Genomic DNA, 22,722 nt, shown 5'->3' on the forward strand with positions numbered 1-22,722 from the left:
ATTACAATGCAAAAATTAGCTGACCATCCATTCCTACTGTATCTTGGTATGAATGTGTTTGTGTGAATGTACATATAAAAATCTTTCCCCTAATTTGCTTTGGAGGGCTCCCTTAAACATTTCCCAATTGGAAAACATATAATGGTAAAGGAAACACGGTGTTGTGCCAATCCAGACATCTGGGAGAGTTAGGTTATTAGTCTCCCAGAGCATGGTATTCTCTTCTGGCCAGCCGTAAACAGTCTGCTGAATGGAATGGGGTTTTCCTGTTGATAGCTGCCTGCTTCAGGCCTTTTTTTTAAGGGAGTATGAATCAGTAGTTTCTCTTCACCCCCTAATTTCATTGTTCAGAAATGAGGCAGATCCTTATATTCTGGAGAGTTTCATTTGATGCATATTTTGCACTGACTGGTCCTTAGTTTAATTTGGGTGTACCCCTTTAAAAAAATTAAAAAAGTATAAATGAAAAAAACTTTAAAAACAAAAGGTAAAATTAAGCAATTTTACAGACTAGGAAAATCTGACAAAATATAATAGGATTTCAGCATGACATTTTACAAAACTTATTTTTTAAGGATAAAGTAAGTCATTTAAGGCAGTCACCACTAATTTTTGTTTCCGTTTTTGTTCTGTAAAGGGTTTATGGCTTGTTTTTATGCAAGCACACACCTTGCTTGCCTCTGCGCATCAAAGTTAAAAAATAAGTTGATGGTGTCAGAGACACACATGGGGCTTGCTTTGTTGTAGTTGAGAACTTCATGGGGGCAGAACTACCTGAAAATGTAACAAGTTTTAAACAGTTCTCAACACAAAGTAGGTGCAGCTATTCCCATGTCTGAGTATTTATTTAAAAGAAAAATAAAGATTGGGAATAGAAATAGGCATAACTGAACTTGAGTTAATAGTTTTTTTTTACATCTTGAGAGGACATTTGAAAACACTGTTCTTAACATTGGACCATGATATGGTTCCATTATGTAAATATTTCAAATATTAAAATGTATATATTTGATCTCGGGAACTCATTCTTTCAGAGTCTTATTAAATAAATGGCATATTGTAATTGTGTGGCATACTAGAAACTTGAAAATATGGGCTGAGTTGATTTCTCTGAGTATTAGTAACTAAAAGTCAAAGAGGGTACTTACCTTATTTTGGAGTGATCTACATGTCTATGGAGATACCTCCTTGTAGTATTTCAGTATTTTAAATTCTGATTTATCAAGGGAAATTTCAGAAATATGCTTCTTGCCACTTAACACATTTATTTACTAGCCTTTTTTCAGATTGACCCTCAGCCAAACACCTTGTTCAGGCTTTAATTATGCCTATCTTCTCTTACAATGTTACTACTTCTAAGGCATCTTATTAGGTTATTTTTATGTAGTCAACATTGGCATGAAGGTTTGTTCAAGTAGATTTAATTGCCCTTGCTCTTTCATTATATTTATCTTAATGGACCCATATCTGAAACTCTTGGGGACACATACACATACAACATAATACCTCTAGAGAGATTTGCCTCAGAATCCAAGTTCATATGTTAACATTTCTGTAGCAGAGAAGGAATGATTGTGGTCACTGAGTTAAAGACCATTGTGTAAATATCATGTCAGTTGGTATATCAGACCATGTCAGTTGAAGCCAGGTTTTGCCATCAAAGCTTAAACTTGAAGGTTTTCAGAGTTTCTTGTTTTTCAGATTTATATATAAAGAATTGGACATGGACAAACTGGGGTATTGTGTCTGGGAGAATACACATAAAATTTCTACTGAATTGCTTGAGCTTTTTCTGAGTTGTCTTTACCATTTGCCCATAGTTTTAATTTCAGTTTGGAAACCTTGGTTAATCTGTATTGCCCATTCAAGTTATAAAATTATATGAAAGTTCAGTTAGAATACCAATATGCTTTTTTCTCATTTGACCCTGTAAATACAATAATTAAAAATATGTGTATCTGTTCATAGGAGGAAGATAAGTTATGTGAAGGTCTTTTTCCCCCTCAAACTTTAAGGTGCACCTGAATTACCTGGAGGAATCTTGTTAAAATGCAGACTTTGATTTAGTTGGACTAATGTGGGGCTTGAGGTTGATGATGATACATACCAATGCTGACTGATCAAGGACTGTGCTTTGATTAGTATTTTATGAGTATTTTATCCTAACAGACTATGTAAATGCAGCTAAATTTTCTTTTAAGTAGATTTAAAGAGGAAACCATTTTTGAGGCAAATAAATACACCTATTCTGTATGTTAATGAATATAAAGTAATCTCTTCCCAAAATATCTGAGAACAACTCTAATATTATAGGCTTTATTCCTTGCCAGTCCCAGAACATTTCCTCCCTAAAGAACTTTATGTTGTTATTCTGAATCTTGTCATAGTGCTTTCTGATAAACTTCATGTATAGTAGAGGCTGATGATTACTTTGTGGAGAGTGCTATTTCAGGTACTCATCAAGCATAAATACTGGACAATGGTGGACAGTGAGCAAACTGAGCTTGAGAGTCAAATGGACTAATAAACACGTGTATTTTTTCTCCTTTCATATGGAGTAAAAAGTTTTTAATGCAAATAAATGTAAGCAGGTATACTAATTTGTATATGAAGCTTATTTACCCAGCCTTTTCTTTCCTTTTTTTAGATTATATTTCTTTATTATTTTTAGAGGGGAAGGGAGGGAAAAAGAGGGAGAGAAACATCAATATGCAAGAGGTACATCAATAGGTTGCCTCTTGCACACCCCCAACTGAGGACCCAGCCTGCAAACCCAGGCATGAGCCCTGATAGGAATCAAAGTGTTGGCTTTTTGATTCAGAGGCTGGCACTCAATCCCCCAAGCCACACTAGACAGGGCCCCAGCTCTTTCTAATGAGTTCTGTGAATGTTTCTACTTCTATCCAAAACTGCTGAAAGATTCTGTCAAAGTGGTTTCAGATTTTCCCAGTCATATTATAGCCTCCTAACAGTAGGAAATTAAGAAGTAGATTTTGCACAGCAAAAGATGAAATTGATTTGTGAATGCTACTGGATATATGAAGGATATAAGGAATAGGCAGTCTGCGTGTGAAGAATACTGGGAAATTCATATACGTGTTTCAAAGTTGGGATCTGTTACTACATTCATACTTGTAGGCCAAAGTGAACTTGTAGGCCAAAATTTTTGATAAAGTGGTAGGTTTTTTAAAACGGGGTTATTGTAAAATTACCGGAACATTTGTTAACTTGCATTTGAATGCTTGTATTTTCATCTATGACCTTTCATTTTACTGTGTGAAGGCCAAATTAAGAATGGCAATCCAAAATGCTCAGGAATGAAAGATAATTTCTGTAAGCAAAGATGAATCATAAAAAGTCTTCTCAAGCCATCTTTGAATTAAATGACACTCCCAAGTTTGGCACATCACGTATTAGTTGGGTGATGACTCGTACACAGAGTGGTAACCAACTGTTGAGCAATCGTGTGCCAGATACTCAGGTTCCAGGATTATAAAAATAAAGATACTTTCTGTTGTTTGCGTTTACCATTTACCATGGTTCTTAAATTGGAGCCCAAGAATCTAGACGTTTAAAATGCAGTTTCTCAGGTTCTCCATCCACCGGAAGTTTTGATCCAATAAAGGACACAGGTACTTGCAATTTTAATTAGCATCCTCTAGATTGTGGTGCGACTGATTCACGTTAGAAACACACAAAAGTTGTACTGAGAAGTGAAAGACGTTAAGTTTAAGATGCCATAGCTTGATGCCAATCACACACTGGGCCCAGTTTACTAGAAACTTTGATCCAGCTCAAGAGCTGTCTTGCCACACCTCACAACCTCCAGACTCGTGCGCGCACTCCCAAGTCAGAGACCAGCAAGAGCGCAGTTTCCCCGGTATCCGTGCGCTCTACCGGAAGCTCCACCCCTTTCCTTGGCCCCGCCGTGCCCTCTCATTCCACTCTGCCTGCAGGCGGGTCCCCGACGTGCCAAGGCCGGAAGTGACGACACCGGTGAAGGCTTTGGGGCGGGGCCTGGGCCGGGTAGCTCAAGAGCCCGAGATTTCACATCGGAAATAAAACAGCCGCTGCTCACGAAAGAACCTCCGGTGCGAGCGGGCGGCTGCGGCGTGGAAGGAGTAGGTGCGTGATGGGGGAGTCCGGGGAGAGAGGACAGTCCCCCCTCATCCAGTGTGGGCACGGGCGGCCGCGGACCCAGGCGGCCCTTTGTGGCTGCTTGGGCCGCGGAGCCGGTGTCCTCAGGATGAAGAGCGGGGCGCGGCCGGGCGGGGACACAGGAACCCCTCTGGGGAATTAGAGGGGCTGCTTGTTGCTCGGGTTCCGGGCGCGGCGTGCGGTCAAATTGTAGAGAGTACCCTTCGGAGTCTTGGTCCGGAAGTGCTGGTTTCCCGAAGATGTCTCGGGGCGCAGGTGCTTTGGGCCGGGATTGACCAACCGTCTTGAGTGCAGCAGGAAAAGGAGGAAGCCCGTACCGCCGAGCCTGGTTGAGCAACTGGTGAAACTCCACGCTTCATGCTGAGTGTGTCCTTGTCCAGGGGAGGTGAATGGCACTCAGGGCTAAGTTCCTCCTATCTCACATTCGTGGCGGAAAATAGGGTCTGATGCTTTTGCATTGATCGGCGCTGTCACAGGCATGTATATGTTGGATGTTTTGCATGTACCTTAGATATTTGCTTTTTTCTTCTCGCTCAGATTCTTTTTCTTTTATAGGAAAGTAACAATAATAAATTTTAAAGCATTGCTTGCTTGCTTTGAACAAGATGAGTGAAGTATTCGAGGTTTACTATGGGATACAAGAATAATGTGCAAATAACTACGTTTATGGTAGAGCACACTGTAAAGGTTATGACATTCGTTGAAGTTTGAGGCAGGTAGAGATAACATCTGCTTAAGAGAATCCTGTCATTTGAATTATCTTTTGTAGTGGAAAGGATTTCACCCTTGGAGTTGAAGTGGGGAGGACTGTGTAATCAGAGAGTGTACTACAAACTGGGGGCTTCTGGATCTTACATGTCCGGGGATCCAGGCTGAGCATTAACTGACTGTTATGAAGGAAGATAGAACAGAAAAGTAGATTGGAGCCTGTTGTATTTGGCTAATTTCAGTCACCTGCAAAAGCCATTTCAGTTCTTAACTCATTTGCCTTGTTCAACCAACTTAAGCCCCACCTCCACCACGTTTAATAACAACTGTTGTAACAATGAAAAAGGGAGCCTGTTGAGTGCATGGATTCTTTCTCCTCCCTCCCCTCCCTGCAATTAACAGATGGTAGAAGTAGCATCTTTTATGTGATTTTTCATTCTTCTACAGCTGGTTCTTGAGTAGACAGTTCCCATGTTGCTGGATATACTTTCCTCTGAACAGATTTTAAGTTAAGGGCTGCTGCTAATCCTAGACTTTTACATAAATTTCCATTTGTGGAGAACGTGAGGATTGGAGTTGGTCTCTGAGAATTCTCTTAGCAAGGAAGATACAACATTTGTCAGTTGCCATAGCTTATGTGGTTCTCTTTGTCTCTCAAATCCAGATTCCCTTTGTTCATTCTCTCCTATTTATCAAATTGTAGGAAGAGACTTCTTTCAGATATATTCTGAAAAACCTTTCAAAGACCTCTAATACTGTTCCTCCCTCTTGTGCTAGATGCTAGGCAGATTTGGAAGGGGATTTGAGAGTGTGGCACTGATGCGGCCAGAGCTTTGTGTTGGGCACCTTAATGTGGTAGTTGGGGCTAGAACGAATAAGAGACTTGAGATGACTTTGAATAATCAGACAACATATAATGAGAGTTTGATCTTCGATGGTGGCATAGGCTTAGGAAGAGGAAAAACATGAACTGGGCATGGCAGCCAGTTCAGGAGTGGGGAATAAAATGTAAAGTTGACCAGGAAACTTTAAGTTTGGAGAATGGGGGAGGCATTGGTAAAAATAAGGAAATTTGAGCAAAGAACTTACTCTAGAGAAGACGACAAGGAAGTGTTTTGGAAATACTACAAAGTGCCAACAGGTAAAGATGTCCTTTGGACAGGCGGAGCTGTAAACATGAGAGTCACTTAAGTAGACTGGCCAGTTGATACTGAAGCAGCGGAGGAGACATCTGAGGAAAGGAAGGGCACAGGAGACCCAGGCCAACCACATATGGAGGGGGTGGGGGAAGAATGAGAACCCAGACAGCTGAGGAGAGCGAAGTGCCAGGAGGAAACCATCTATAGTGCAGCGTCACAACCGCTGAGGAAGGGAGGGGGGAAGGTCAGTAAGGAAAAGGTTGTCATGGATTCTTAATATTAGACCTGGTGTAGCAGAAAGAACTGAAAAAATTTAGAGCATCACTGTCCAGTAAAAACATAATGTGAGCTACAAATGTTAATTTTAAATTTTCTAATAAACACATTTTTAAAGGTAGAAAGAAATAGGTAAAATTAATTTGAATAACATTTTATATAATTCAGGACATCTCAAGTATTTTTATTTCAACATGTAATTAACATAAAAAGGTACTTATCTGTCTTCCTCTCTAGATAGTAAGCTCTTTAACTAAGTAGAAGCATTAGCTGATTCAGTAGCGTCTCCAGTACCTATTGCAGTGTCTGGTTATGTAGAAGAAACCCAGTAAATGTTGATTAAAGGGTATAATGTTTGGTTTTCACAGTGCCTAGTACAGTTTCTTAAGAGAGAATGCAAGCATTGCTGGATATATAACGAACAGTTGACAAATGAATTAGCTGTGAGTAGTCTTTTCTTTCCATTAAAGAAAAGACGTATTGTCACCATTGCCACAGTGAATATGAGACAATGACTCAGGGTAATCATATTTTTCATATAGAATTATTGAAATTAAATGTTTTTGGGGGGGGTGGGAGATTCTTTATAGTTATGTAAATATTGATCATATAGTTTCATATCCATAATTCTGAAATCCAAAAGCTCCTGGAAAAACTGAAAGGCTTTTCATAATTCATTTCACAGCAAAAATTTAACCTGAACCTATGTAAATTAAGACTGCTTACATGTTTCACTACATATTTATTAATGTGTTTGATTTTGTGTTCTAAGACCCAGAGGAAGCATATAAAACATACTGTATTTGCATTATTACTTTTATAAAATCCAGGGGGGGGGGATTAATTTTACACCCATTTAGTCCTAAGGGTTTCACATAAAGGATTCTGGATTTGTCCATCTTGGTTAATTTTCATCATTGTCTGAGTCCACATGACCATTATTATTTAAAAACAACTGGATAACTATATAACAGACTTCCTGGAAACTCAGTGCCTCGGAGCAGGCAAGGCACTGCCTCAAGGTGTGGGTCTGTGGATGAGCTAGGGCAGTTTGGCTTTTCATGTCTTATTCTGGGGCCAGGGCTGAAGGGACTGTGGCTTGTGCCACAATCTGCTAAGATCTCATTGACCCAAGCAAGTCATAGGATTGTGCCCAAGGCATAGAGTGGGTAGTACACTGCACCCACCTTGAAGCCAAAGCAGCTCACAGAGCCAAGCCAATATGGCCGGAGAGGGGAAGTATGTTTCTCTCTTGGGGATGTGGGGGGAGGGAGTGAATATGTGCTGAATAACAGTCTCATCTACCACAGATGGTTCACAGAAGTAGAGTGGGATGGAAGGAGGGGGAAAAATCAACAAATAAGCTATATTACTATCCTTGCTCTTTTTAGAGTCTACCCCTTTTACGGAGTCTCTTGTAGGGCCCGGGCAATTATTTGCTCCTGGTTTCTTAAAATTCAGAGGAATATTTCCAGGATATATTCCTATAATTTTAAATTAGTTTTAAATTATTGTTAAGAATTTTGGAGATTGGTTACATTTCTTGTTGGATGAGCTTTTAGAAACAAACAGGCTCTCCCAGCCCATCCATATAATCTGAACGCATGCTGGCTGTCCAGAAAGAAGCCATCAGAGTAACTAAATACTTTTGTGGGATAAGAATAAATTACAAGCTCATTTGACACTTGAAAACTTCTTAGCATTATGGTACAAAGATGCTTTCACAAACTATTTTTGGTGGTTTTCTAAGTGAAGGAGAAACTAGTCCAGTGGCTAGAGTCATTGAAACAAGCCACAAGCCCTTTGCTCTTCAGAAGATCATGATTAAAAGTCTCTGAAAATGTTTCTGTGAAGTACAAATTATGTTTACACGTATGTCTTAGAGTGAAGAAAAAATGGTATCAATAATTAAGTAAACATGCTATAATGGCATGAAGTTTAGTTGTTACCTGGGATGTAGTAAAAGACAGAAATGTACTTATTTTTAAAGTTCGTATTTATTGATTTACTTTAGAGAGAGAAGAAGGACAGGAGGGAAAGAGGGAGAGAAACATTGATTTGTTGTTTCACTTATTTTTGCATTCATTGCTTGATTCTTGTATGTGTCATGACTGTGTTCAAACCCAAAACCTTGGGGTATCGGGACAATGCTCTAACCAGCTGCTCACCTGGCCAGGGCAGAAATGTACTTGTCTGTTGGTGCTTCCTTAAATGGGATTTTTAATACATTTATTTTGTGACTTTAAACGTTGCTCCTGTGATACTTTTTTTAAGTGCTGACAGGAGGTTCTGTGGTTAGGCTTTTCTTTCTATTCGGTATGTCTGCGCTTCAGGATTATTTGTATTCTCTCATTTTTAGTTTCTTTGTGTACACTAGAAATTGTAGTTGCCCATCAGAAAAGGATTTCTCTTTCCTTTATCTGATTGAGCAAGTGTCTTGAGGGAAAGGATAATGGATGACAGGGAATCCAAGTATGCTTTGTCAGTCTCAGAAAATCTTTACGTGGTGGCCAGAGAGAGAAAACACCGAGATCTACTCTTATCCCACTTCCCACTCCTTCAGCAATCCAGGTCCCATGAAAGGTTCTCATTCTCCAACAATTACCCTTTTTTGTTCTCAGGGCACTGCTAAGAATGTTATAGAGACCAGTAGTGTCTTTTGCCTGAACAGTAGGGTCATTGGCCTTCTCCAAGGAGTCATCAATTGTTTTCAGCTGTTACTGGACCAGAGTCAAATCTGGCACGGCCTGCTCCTTTCTTCGTCCGGACAATGTGTGTTTGTTCACCAGGCCTGACTGAAGATCCAGTTTAGCCCTGTTGCCTGCCTCCTCTTCCTGCTGGGCTCCATGTAAAGAGCAGCTCCTCCAGGGAGCGTTGCCCTGTAGCGTTTTGGTCTTCAAAGCCTCAGTGGAAGCCTGAACTTTCTCTGGCTGAACTGGAAAAGACCTGGACTGGGCATAGAAGACCTGGTTCTGGAACTGGTGTTACTTGCTCCATAATTGTACACTGGCAAATTCTTTCACCTTTCCTGAGCCTTAGTTTTTCACATATAAGTGAGGTGGATGTGCCTTTGAAATAGTATTGGGATGTGCTAAAGTGACTCCTGTATTGTTTAATCTTGCAAGATTGTCTGAGGAAACTCTTGTATGATGATCAATTTGTATGGTTTGTTCTGATAGCTGAACAGCTCCTATAGCATAAGGCTAATATGGAAACTACTTAATATTAAAATGACCATATTCTTATTATAGCTTATCTTATTGTTTTTCTTTCAGTAAATACTAGGACTGTATATTAGGAGTACTTTGGCACTTCAGTTTTTTATTTATAGTTACACCAGTTACTGAAGCATAAGATCTCATTTACTTCTAAGTGCTAGTTTTACTATAAATACTCACTATGTCTTAATGTCCATGGTTGTAAACTCTTAAAAGGGTGAGGGGAGAGTTTTACGTAGAGGCAACCTAGTGTAACATGTGAGCCTTGCTCACTGGATATGATTTTGGGCAAGTTAGTACACTTCTTTGTGCCACGTTATTGTAGAATGGGTAAAGTGAACATAATTAAGTAAATCTTCTCAGTCAGTGTCTCTGAGTTTTGATATAAGTAGCTAGCCAATGAACTGCTATGTAGTGAATGGATAATCACTTTTCCTCTTATTTTTATCTATAGATGAAATGCACTTTATTTCTTTTTGCCTGCATTATTCTCTCTTTCCCTTGCTTCTTTCATTTGGTTAACACTATCTTATTTACTTGTTTTGTTTCTGAAGGAGCATGTCAGAATATTAATGACAGATTTCTAAGGTTGTTTTTTTTTTGTAATAGAGCCGTTCTTTAAATGATGCAGTGTAGTCTTCAGAGAAGTCAGTGGAGGTAATCAAAATGCATTCTGTGGTATTTCTAGGTTAGCTGAGGTGGTGGGTGCCATGCTAAATGTTTGTGGAAAGAAGGGAATGATGTACGCTGTTTGCCAATTGTTCATGCTACCTTAATGTTAAAATTTTAATTAGTCAACTTTTATCAGAACATTTACTTTGAATACTTAGAAAATAAAACTGTTCTCTTGGAATCCACACCTCTCTTTGGGGTAAACTAGCATACATAGTGCCAAGTCTTAATTTTATCCATTTTAAAAGACAGGATCACAGTATGAGTAACCCTAAATATAGGCTTACTCCCACAAAAATCTATTTAAAATCTTAATTGAAGTGTATAGAAATGTGCTCACAGATCATGGGTATACACAGCTCAGTGCATTTACACAGACTGAAACCCTGTGTAACTGGTACTGAGATCAAGAAATGAAACATTACCAGTCCTCTCCAAAGTTTCCCATGTACCCCTTTCTGGTGAATAACCCTCATAAAAGTAACTGTTGTCTCATTCTGTTTTACTTTATTTTTTTAAATTTACAGTTAATTATGTCTTATTTAGTTCATCTTAATTTGCAATCCCCTGACCCCATGCCAGCTAACTATGGTCCAAAATCAGAGGGGAGGAAAAAGGTAGGCATGGTATAGATGAAAGCGTGTAAGATGTCAGCAAGAGCATACATTTGTTAAAATTTTGTCATGATTTGAGTGAGCCAAATACAGGTCACTAAGGGTTAATTTGAACTCAAAATTTGTACTAGAGGAAAAAGTTACTTTAATGTGCTTTTTTATGAAAAGTTGTAATAAAGTAGAGAAGTTAGAGGGTAGAAGATCCTGAAAAGGGAAAATGAAACAGGATGTTGACAAAATGTTTTCATATAAATAAGTACATGGTAGTGTTTTGGATACTATATATGAATTAGAATACTGCTTAGGTGTGCAAAAAATTTTTTCCCTTTTATATTTCTAAAGACTATGAAAAATAAAGTTGAAGTCATAAAGAGTTGGCTGATGGAGATTAAGGTAAACAGGCAAGTAGGAATGTGGCCCCCAGGAAGGTGAGCTCTGGGAAGCAGAGCGAGACATGGAAATAAGGCCGTGCTGGGATGCAAAGGGGGACCTGCAGCTGGGAGTCAGGGGCCTTCGATTTTTGTCCTGGTCTGACCAGTTGTGTGATTCTTAACCATGTCACTGAACTTGGGTTTCCTTCTCTTTTTTAACAGTATGTATGTTACCTGTTCACCCTGCCTTGGAGCATTGCAGTAAGGATAAAATGAGATAATAAAAAGACTTGACAGAATTAAAAGCACTAAGCAGATAGTTGAATGGAGATATTAAAAGTTAGGTTGGATGGTCAGCATAGAAAAGGAGATGTTAATAAAAACATTCTTTAAGATTATTCAGTTCCCCTTGCTCTGAATCTGAAATCATTAAGTATCTTTCTGATTGAAAATATTTGGTTTCTCAAATAGGTCTACTCATTACCAAAGAGGTGTCTTGAACTGATGTCTGTTAAAGGTCATGATAAAATAATAAATTTGTGTTTTACAGATTGATCTTACAAGTATTTGATTGGTGTGCATGAATTCACTAGGGTTTGATCAACTCTGAGTGACATTGTAAAACCCTGTTTCAGACCTAATCCGGGAAGGAGTCTGCAGGTGACAGCAGCCCGTGAGGTCCTTAGAAATAGTGGCCTGGAGGAGAACACATGAAAGAAAGGTTTGTTTCTGCTGAACGTAATTTCTGAAAGTGTTTAAAAATAAAAGTATAATTGGAATGCACAAAGGATTGTTTTTTTTTCCTTTTCAGGACCCCAATAAGCTTTGTTTTCTGTGAAAAGGTATTTCTGTACAGTTGCTCCAATGACAGAGTTACCTGCACCCTTGTCCTACTTCCAGAATGCACAGATGTCCGAGGACAACCACTTGAGCAGTACTGTACGTAGCCAGGTACAGTGTCAGCCTTTGTAACTACCTTTGCCAGACTGTGGATTCGGTGATCACGCTCCCTCACCTCCAAAGGAGGCTGAGGAGGTGAAGTACTTTCTCAACTTTACCAATTCACATATTTTCTGAACTTCCAACTGAGGGCAAACATCGTACCATGTGGTGCCGGGGTCACAAGGCTGTGTGAGACATGGGTGGTGTTCAATTCATCTTTGGTTCAGACGTCACAGCCTCCATTGAAGCCTCTCCAACTTCCTCAGCTGTTTATTATTTTACCTATCTTGCTCTTACTCTTCTATAGGTTGAGTACGTTTCCTTTACTCTTATTTTTTCAGCATCTAGCATAATTCCTGACAGTGCCCAGTAAACATTCATTGACAGAATGCACAATGATAAATGCAAGATTACGTGTAGAAATCCTAAGCAAGTTCAAAGAAGAGAATCAAGAATGGGTTGTAATCAGTGGCGTGGGATACAGAGACTCATTGGCTACACATGGAGACATCAGATCTGCCTGCGACTGCTAGCTGATCATTCCAGGTTGAATTTGGTTTCCACAGAGGGCCTGTGAGATGGTTGGGCAGTTGGTAGAATTTTTAGAGATAGAGCCAGAATCAGGAAGAACACGAGGCCAACTATAAGCTATACAGGGTGCGTGAGGGCTGGGGAACCAGATTTCCTCTACCCTTTCAACCAGGGGGCAGATCCTGTGGTGGAAGATACCAGGAAACAGGTTCTGGATCAGTGAGAAGAATTTTCTCACAGTTATTATAAGAGGGAGGGACCCCCACACACACACCAAAAAATGGAATTATCTTCTGGAGGGCGGGTCCCTTGTAATACAGGCTTCCCCTGCTAAGTGAGTGTTCTAGGAACCCATCTGTATCAGTGTACCAGCTGGCATTGTTGTGAGAGGCTGCGTTCAGCTTCAGGGAATTTATTTTGAAGACTCAGAGCATTTGCCTATTTCATGATGAGTGATTTATAAGCACACCTGCCCACACCGTGCTAAGTGTTCAGCAGTTTTTGACCAAAAGCAGCATGAACCCTGTGCCCCACTGTCTCTATTCACCCGATCTCACCCCGAGCAACTTTTGTTTGTTTCCCTGGATGAAAAAAGTCCTCAAAGGGAAACATTTTGCCGATGTGGAAGAGGCGAAACTAAAAAACGGTAGAAGCTCTAAAAGGCATCAAAATTGACGAGTTCAAAAACTGTTGTCTCGATAGTATATTGATTGCATCAGTTGGGAAGTACTTTGAAGGTGACTGAAGTTTCAACATGTAAGAATAAATACAGTTTTTTATTTTTAAAATTCTGGGTTTTTTTGAGGGGGGGGTCCCTCCTACAGTATGTCTGAAAGAGCATTGACTGCTTTGTGGGCTTGTCACTTAAAGCAGTCACAAAGGTTAGAAGACTACCAGCCAAATCTACAGGGGGTCGGTCCACGGAACGAGCAGTGAACTAGAGCACTACTCCACACTGTGGAGATCTGGAGCTCTAGCTGAGGCTCAGGTGGGGAGGATGGCTTTACAAAGTGGACTTTGAGGGATGCGTAGGATTAGAATAGAGCCGGCTGGGAGGTCATTGCTGAGAGACGAAATAGCACTAGTAGAGGAGGAATTTTCCTCGAAGATAAATTGACCACATGCAGAGATCACATTGTATGGCTAGAACATTTTTAATCAAGTGAAATCAAGATGAATTGAATATCCAGGAAGCCTTGCCAGGGAACACAAACTGTACATGTGCAGTATGTACCTGGAGAGCTGGGAGGGGCGGGGGGGAGGAGAGGGACTTCGCACCTTGCCCGAGTACTGGGTTCCTAAAGAGGTGCGGCAGCACTTTGTTCCTCTGATGTGCACCAGCAGCTTCATTTGCTGTTTTGGATGCTGCGGACTGTACTCACTTGTAAACTTCAGATGAGGGAGAGGGAGAATGGGAACAGCAGAAGTCAAGTCTCTGGGCACTTTTTTCTTACCCAGAGGAGCTCCTGTTTTATCTGTTTTACATATTTATCCCTCGAACAAAAGATTCCATAACTTAAAAGTTTTGGGGGGAAAACAGTTATATGTCCCTCATTTGACACAAACCCTCTAAGGGCATCTCATCTCAGAGTAAAATCTGGTCCCGAGGTCTTAACCGCCCCTACCCCCAGTCCCTCCCTCTCTCTCACTCTCTTACTACCCTCTCCCTTGCTCACTGCTTCCTCAGTTCTGCCTCCGAGCCCTGGGTTATTCTCCCACTCTTCTCAGATGGCTCCCCTCACTTTCTTCAGGTCACCTCATGCGTCACCTTATCAGTGAGGCCTTGCCCTGCTCCACTCCCCCCCCTCTCTGTCACCTGGCACTTTATACCCTTATGCTGCTTTTTGGGGTGTAGCTCTGACCAGTATTCCTAGCAGACTGTTAACTTGGGGATTCTGTTTTCCTAACTGCCACCCCAGGCTGCTTGAGGCTGAGTGTGTGATCTTTGCTCATGCCCGTCTCCGCAGCTTAGAGAGCAGTGAGTGGCACTCAGCGAGCTCTCCGTTGTTAGTGTGGTAGCATTTGTATCCCTCGTGTTCAGGTTTTGTGGGCTTTCATGATATCTTTCTGCCTTTCTTTACACCTTAGTGACATAAACAAAATATCCCCTTGAAATGAAGGGTGCTCTAGAGGAGGTGCAGTGGACACAGGATTGTTATTGATAACAACAATTGTTATTGATAACTGTGAACATCCTGCGTGTGTTCACAGTCTGGTTTTAGCGAGTCTTCCAGCTAATGTTTTCAGTGGTACCTTCCAGGTCTGTTAGGGCACCACTGGCTAGATTATCAGGCCCGATTTATTTGTTTCATTTCAACTCTGCTGTCAATAATGTGAAGTCAAGTACGTTTTTGTTTTGTTTAGCTCCTTAAAAATGCCTTCTATAACTTACAAATACCTTCTGTATACATCCGCATACTTTCCAATTATCGTGGGGTAGGTATTATTCCCATTTTACAGTTTAAATTCTTCTCCAAGATCACAGAAAATTAGATCCTGGAACTTAAAACTGTTTTCTAATTGAAGACATGTTCTAGGGTTGGGTTTTTTTGTGCTTCAGATTGTCTCTACCTCTGAAAAAATGGAATACTGAAAGGGTACATTGTATGAAAAAAATCCTGAGGAAGAAAAATACAAGTCTATTCATTTTTACACTGATGTAATTTTTTAAAGCCAAAGAAAGAGGAAAAGAATCTTAGTTTTTTTAGCTATAAAGAAGCCATTGTATAAGTATATGCTTTGGTTGTTTATGGAAAAATGGGGGTAGGCCCAAATTTGAATTGGACATAGATGGATGTTTTTGTGGATTAACTGAATGAAGCTCTTTTAGTTCTCCTTTTGGATAGTGGATTTGCTGAATACAAGAAGATTATCTGGCCTTGTTTCTGTAGTTTGTCATCTATCATAGTCCTTTGGTTTACTTTTACTATGCCTGTTAAAATAATTTGTAAGATTTTATTTTTCTGATGCAAAAGTTTTATGGGTAAAGCTCTTTTTTCTAGACGTGTCATAATTCTTTACCAGAAGTTAGTTTCCATGTCATTTCTATTGACATTATAGGAATATAGTACAACTAGAGGAAATTGAAAGTATAAACTTCAGAATAGGAAAATGTGTGCTTTGATTTGGTATAGACTCATATCATTTATGTGGATTAGCTGAGAACTTTTAGTTTGCTTAAGGTGCAAAAATGTGAATTTTAAGTCTAAAATTCATTTACATCATATGTTAAGAGCAGTGCTTTTCAAACCTTAGGTGCGTTGAACTCCCTTGGAAGAATTGTCAATACAAATTCTCTGGCCCCAAACCCAGAGTTCCTGATACTGTAGGCATGGGATGGGGCCAGAGACTTTGCATTTCTAACCAGTTCCCAGGTCTTGCCGATGCTTGTGATGCAGGGACCATAGGTTAAGAACCACTACGTTGAGTAAAGAAATGAAAGGAGTGGCATCAGAGAAAAACTAGGAGATATATAAACTGAATACTCAGTATTTTTATCCATATTAGTTTATTCTGACCCAAACTTTCTAGTCCTTAAGGAAATTAATTGTCAATATTTTTTTGATTTAGAATGGAGAAAATAATTTCTTTGTTAACTAAAAAGAAGCCTTCAAGCAATCCAAGGAATGATCAATAATGATTCTCTATATAAAGCAGTTGTTCAAGAACATATATAAACCCATTATCTTTAGCTGCTAAATCAACAACATTAAAATGGCCTTGCCCTGGCCAGTGTGGCTAAGTTGGTTGGATCATCATCCATAAGGCAAAAGGTCTCAAGTTTGATTCCCAGTTAGGGCACATGCCTAGGTGGCACATTTGGTCCCCGGTTGGGGCTCGTGTAAGAGGCAATCAGTTGATGTCTCTGCCTCCCAACAACGTTTTTCTCTCTCTCCCTTCCTCCCCTGTCTCTAAAATTAGTAAGCATGTCCTTGGTGGGGATTTTAAAAAGATGTGTGTGGTCTTTATAAATGAAGTCATCTGCAGTATATCTTCTAAATTCAAAACCTTAAATGCAAAGAACTTGATTAAGTTGTTAGGAAGTCGTAGATTGACAGAACTAACTCATTTTCTAGATGATGGGTCACTTTCTTCAACTATGAGAAATCCTGTACAGTTAAACAGAAAGCAAGCCTATAATCTATTTAAAGTGGTGTTTAAATACTTGGGACCTTGAGGGGGGTGAAATGAAAGGAGTGATCTAAGTTTAAACTAAGTTGGGCTCACGGGTCCAGTCAGCCTTTGACAGTGTTATTGTACTGTTTATAGTAATGAATTTGTTTTCCTGGTTATGTCAGTGAGGTAAGGAGAAAAATAGCTGAAAATCATGGTGACTTCCAGAGGAAAATGCTTGCTTTGTATGAGCGTAAAGCCAGAAATCTTTGGCACCCATCTTAATAGTTTGTTTAAGGGGGAAAAAAGCCCTCTAGGTTCAAGCCTAACACAACAGTGCCATAACTGTGAAGCATTATCTTTAGCCAGTTAGTGTTCACCGTTCAGGGCAGCGACTGTCTTCCTTGATGGTGGGGCAATGGTGAAAACTCCAGCGCCAGGGAACCGGGAAGCGTGGGCAGGTGCTGGATGGGGTTTTGTGTGCTGTTGGAAACGTATTGCCTGTGATTAGTAGTGTCAAGTTTTCCACATAACTTGCCAGTTCTTCAATTAAGCCACTCCTCTAGTTTTTTATACAGCACATGCTTAGGAGCCTTGCATTTCTAATTGTAGAAATCCAAATAATATCCTTTAAGTTTTACAGGATTGCAACTGTTTCTCATAAATTCATAAAAAAGTACTCATTTCAAGTAAATAAATACTATGCGGACTGTTAATATATCAACATAATGGACTACATGATAACTTTTTAGGCATGATGTCTTATATGGGAATGTGTATACATGAAATAATAGATGCACTATTTGTGAGCATTTATTATAACTATGTACATTTTAACTGCTGAAAAACATTGCAATTTGGGGTGTTGAAAGAGTAAGTTGTTTCCTTATAGAATCACTTAAACTCATATTCATCAATATAAAATTGTAAACTTAAGTGTGGCAAAAACCGCCATGTACAAAGTCGTAAAACAAACTGGGCAAAGGCTTATAATGCATAACGACAGGTGTATCTTAATATACAGAGAAGTCAAAAGGAGCATGAGGAACCTGGTAACATTACCGAAGGATACAAGTAATATAGATGGCAGAAGAAGAAGAAGAAATAAAAATGGTAATAAATATATGAAAAGACTAATCAACCTTACTAATAATCAGATAAAGAAATGAAAACTTTTCATTTTTCTCCCATCAGTGAGCATGGATTGCTATCCATTGCTTATTAGGTGTAGGGAAAATAAGCCTGCTCATGTGCTTTCCAGGGGAGTTGAATTCGTATTTGAAGTCAGTTGAGTCTGCAAATACACGTGCCTCTTGGAGATAATTTGGCAGTTAAATCTAAAACTGCACATACTTTTGACCTAGCATTTTTAAAATTTTATTTATTTATTTATTTTTAGAGAGGAGAAGGGAGTGAGAAAGAGAGAAATATCAATGTGTGGCTGCCTCTCATGTGGCGGGTCCCCCACTGGGGACCTGGCCTGCAACCTAGGCATGTGCCCTGACTGGGAGTCAAACTGGTGACCCTTTGGTTTGCAGCCCATGCTCAATCCACTGATCTACACCAGCCAGGTCTGACCTAACATTTTTACTTGTAGACTTTTATCATATAGAAACATTAGCATAAGAATGCCAAGAAGTATAGGCCAGATTACTTATTGAAGAATTATTTGTAATAGTGAGAATTTGGAGATAACCTCCATTTTATGTTACTTATAGTTTACCCAGTCAGTAATTTAAGGCAGAGGTCCCCAACCAATGGTCTCGGAGAGGTAGCCTTTAGGCTGGTCCTCAGCCTGTTAGGAACCAGGCTATAAGCAAAGCTCTCCTGAGTTCTGCCTCCTGTCTCCCCTAACCTCATCCACAGCAGGTGAGCTAGCCTGAGAAGCTCACCTGAGCTCATCAGCCCCCCACCCCATACCACAGTGGGGTGAGCAAAGTTTATCACCTTCTGAGTTTCTTACCACCCTCTACCCCGCTGTCTTCCACAAAACTCCTCATTGGTGCCCAAAAGGTTGAGGACCACTGATTTAAGGTAATGGCTAATAGTAGGATCTAATGACTAAACTGTCTGAGTAAGAATTTCTGTTCTAGGAGTTCTTAGCTATGTGATCTTTGGCAAATTATTCTGCCTCTCTAAGCTTCAGTTTCTTTGTTAGAAGAAGTTTACAATATTAATAAATTCAGAGTCTTAGGGTTGAATGAGATAACGTCTCAAGAGCATAAGCATGATGCTTAGCACATACATGGTCAGTAAATCTCAGTAATTTTTATCATAATTATCATTAGTATTATACTGCTATTATAATATTTAAGTTTGAGGTACATTTATATGTACTGGCATCGGATTCCTTTTAGTAACAAAAGGAAGTTGCAGAAAAAGGATTTGAAAAATCTAAAGGTTCATCAGATTGCTCACTCTGTTCATGTTGGGCAGAGAATACTTTATTATAAATAAAAGTTTATAACTTAAATTTTAGAAACTTTATAATATTTATTTTATTTACAGAATTAAAACTTTTAAAAGGCAGGCAGAAAACAGGTTTAAAAAAACAGGCAGGTGCTACACTGTATGAAAAATTACCCCTACAATTTTTGCTGCTTGAGAAATACTCTCCCTGTTTGAGGGTCCACACGCCTTGGATGGCTGGACCTGTACTTGCATCATGTTCTGAAGTAGATGGAAGGGACAAGATTAAGATGAAGCCTCTGACTTAATGGTGCAGGAACTCAGCACAATCTCGCTTCATAAGAACTCACTCTTCACATACCACTTCCTGTAGGACCCGCCCTGTGTGAACTTACAGCATTTATATAGTGAGTAATCTTTCCCTCTGCCACTGAAATGAAATTGTTTATAATGGCCACACAACTTTTTTCTGAACCTTAAAAATAGCCTTTACTGGTACAACTGTGGAGGCACTAAAAAGATCAGGAGTTACATGGTAGAGGGGGAAGGGAGGGGTAAATAGAGAACAGAGGACCTTCAGAACAGGTGAACTATTCTATATGGTATTATGATGTATACATGTTATTACGCATTTTTCAAAACTTGTAGAAGGTACAACACCAATAGTGAACCCGTGGGGCTTCATTATACACTTCTGACAGTATTTTTTTTAACCTTTCCCATAATAAAAAGTTTTTTTAATAGCCTTAAAAATAATGCTAAGTCATCATCCTGTCAATCACTTTTATCAATTTTATTTTTTGTGGATTTAAAAATTATTTTGATTGCTTCTCAGCCTTTTGGCTAAGATCAAGTGTAGTATCTGTTTTTACCAGTTTAAAAAATATTTGGGTGACATATCTAAGAAATCGTTGCCTAACTTGGGTTCTCAAACATTTTTTCCTACATTTTCTTCTGGAAACTTTATAGTTTAAGGTTTTGCGTTTGGGTCTGTTTAGTGAGAGTAACTTTTTGTGTGTGGTGTGAGATATGGATCGAAGTTCATTTTCCTTCACTTGGATATCCAGTCGTTCCATCGCCGTTGTTGAAAAGGCCGCCCTTTCTCCACTGCATCATCGCCTTTGCACCTTTGGCAAAAATTCAGTTGTCCATGTATGTGCTGGTCTGTTTCTGGGCTCTCTGTTCTGTTCTACTGGTTTATTCCTCTGTCTTTGTGCTAATACTGTATTTTGTGATTACTATAACTGTATGTATAACAAGCCTTGAAATCAAGTCGTGTTAGTCTTCTGACTTTCAGAGTTGTTTTGTGTATCTTAGTACTTTATATTTCCATATGAATTTTACAAACGTTTCTACAAAAATCTAAATTTTTAAATGATTTTATTTATTTTTAGAGAGAGAAAAGGAGAGAGAGAAACATCATTGTGCGGTTGTCCCCTGCACGGCCCCTACTGGGGACCCGGCCCACAACCCAGGCCTGTGCCCTCACTAGGAATCAAACTGGCAACCCTTTGGTTTATAGGCCAGCACCCAATACATTGAGCCACATCATCCAGGGCAAAAGTCTGCTAGTTTGGACTGAGGTTGCATTGAATCTGTAGATCAGTTGGGGTGGGTGAGATTGAGTGGTAAAACTGAAACCTTAATAACACTGAGTCTTTCAATCCATGAACACCTTGTAGTTCCACATTTACTTGGGTCTTCTTTAAAATTTTTTAAAATTGTGGTAAATAATATATAACATTTAAAATTTACCATCTTAACCATTTTTAAGTGTGCAGTTCAGTAGTATTAACTGTATTCACATTGTGGCGCAACAGTTCTTGAAAACTTTTTCAACTTGCAAAACTGACACTGTGTACCCACTGATCAGCTTCCCCTTTTCCCTTCCTCCATGGACCATCGCAACCAGTTAGACTTTCTGTGATATTTTAAAAAATCTTATTTGGTGCCCTGGCTGGTGTAGTTCAGTGGATAGAGCACAGGCCTGCAAACCAAAGGATCGCAGTTCAATTCCCAGTCAGTGCACATGCCTGGGTTGCAGGCCAGTTTCCAGTGGGGGACATGAGAGGCAACCATACATTGATATTTCTCTCCTTCTCTCCTTCCCTTCCCCTCTAAAGATAAATGAATAAAATCCTTAAAATTTTTTATTTGAGTTGGACTATTTTAGGTACTTTATATAAGTAGAATCACACAGTATTTGTCCTTTTCGTGACTTGCATATTGCACTTAGTGTACTGTTCTTAAGACACCTTCATGTTTTAGTGTGTAACGAGATTGCCTTCCTTTTAAGGCTGAATAATATTCCATTGTTCATACAAACCACATTTTCTTTATCTGTTTCTTGATGGACATTTGAGTTGCTTCTTCCTCCTGGCTCTTGTGAATAATCCCCAGTGATCACAGGAATGCAGATACCTCTTCAAGACACTGATTTCAGTTCTTTTGGATATGTACCAGAAGTGGGGTTGCAGGATCATATGATCATTCTTTTTTTAGTATTTTGAGGAATGCCATGTTTTTTTTTAATAGCAGCCACACCACATTGTAGTCATAACAACAGCGCACAAGGGCTCCAGTTATCCTGCATCCTCACTAATGCTTACTGTTTTTTCGGTGTTTGATAGTAGCCATCCTTATGGGTGAAAGATGGTATCTCATTGTAGTTTGAGTTGCATTTCTGTAATGATCAGTAATGTTGAGCTCTTTTCATGTGCTTTTTGACTATTTGTGTATATTCTTTAGAGAAATGTCTACATAAGTCCTCTGCTCATTTTAAAGATTTTATTTATTTATTTTTTGGTGAGAAGGGGAAGGGAGGAGAAAAAGAGGGAGAGAAACATCACTGTGCAAAAGATACATCTATTGGTTGCCTCTTCATTCCCCCAGCTGGGGGCCTGGTTCCCAGGCCTAAGAATGTGTCCTGACTGGGAATCGACTGTCCACACCAGCCAGGGCCCTTTGCTCATTTTAAAATTAGGTTGTTTTTTTGTTGTTGAGTTATAGAAGCTCTTTCATATTCTGGATATTAACCCCTTATCGGGTACATGATATGCAGATATTTTTTCTTCCATTCCATGATTGTCTTTTCACCCTGTTGATTGTTTCCTTGTTGCACGGAGGTTTTGAAGTTTAATGTCTCGTATGTCTATTTCTACTTTTGTTCTTTAGTCTTCCTTAGCAGTATTTTGTAGTTTTCAGTGTATCGGTATATTTGGGATTCCCCAAGATTATGCTCATGTTCAGTGATTAGCTAGAAGGATTCACAAAACTCAGGAAAGCTGTTATATCGTTGTTCCAGTTTACTACAATGGAAGCATACAGATTAAAATTAGCAACAGGAAAAGGCATACAGAGCAGGGGCCAGGCACAAACTTGTAGTTGTCCTCTCCCAGTGGAGTCATGGGAACATTGCTTAATTCTCCCAGGAACAGTATATGACAGTGTGCACAGAGTATTGCCAACCAGGGAAGTGCACTTGAGCCTTGGTGTCCAGGAGTTTTACGGGGGGCTGGTCATGTAGACATGGCTGACCATAGTTCTGCAGCCCCTCCCAAAGTCAAGCAGG

General features: G+C 39.6%; 1 protein-coding gene and 1 pseudogene across 1 annotated transcript in view; both read left to right on the top strand.

The window, feature by feature from the left end:
* Nucleotides 1–4,008: 4,008 nt before the first annotated feature.
* Nucleotides 4,009–22,722, top strand: part of PSEN1 (presenilin 1) — a 57,262-nt gene continuing 38,548 nt past the window's right edge. Inside the window, exons 1-3 of the mRNA XM_053673282.1 lie at nucleotides 4,009–4,125; nucleotides 11,792–11,877; nucleotides 11,968–12,107. Of these exons, the coding sequence (XP_053529257.1) occupies nucleotides 12,021–12,107 (87 nt within the window). The 5' untranslated portion in view covers nucleotides 4,009–4,125; nucleotides 11,792–11,877; nucleotides 11,968–12,020. The remainder of the gene's footprint in view (nucleotides 4,126–11,791; nucleotides 11,878–11,967; nucleotides 12,108–22,722) is intronic.
* On the top strand, nucleotides 19,975–20,089 carry LOC119036581 (uncharacterized; annotated as a pseudogene).

Source organism: Artibeus jamaicensis, unplaced genomic scaffold (genome assembly GCF_021234435.1).
Source record: "Artibeus jamaicensis isolate MK-2021 breed Jamaican fruit bat unplaced genomic scaffold, CSHL_Jam_final contig_851, whole genome shotgun sequence".
In the NCBI taxonomy this organism is placed as follows: domain Eukaryota; kingdom Metazoa; phylum Chordata; class Mammalia; order Chiroptera; family Phyllostomidae; genus Artibeus; species Artibeus jamaicensis.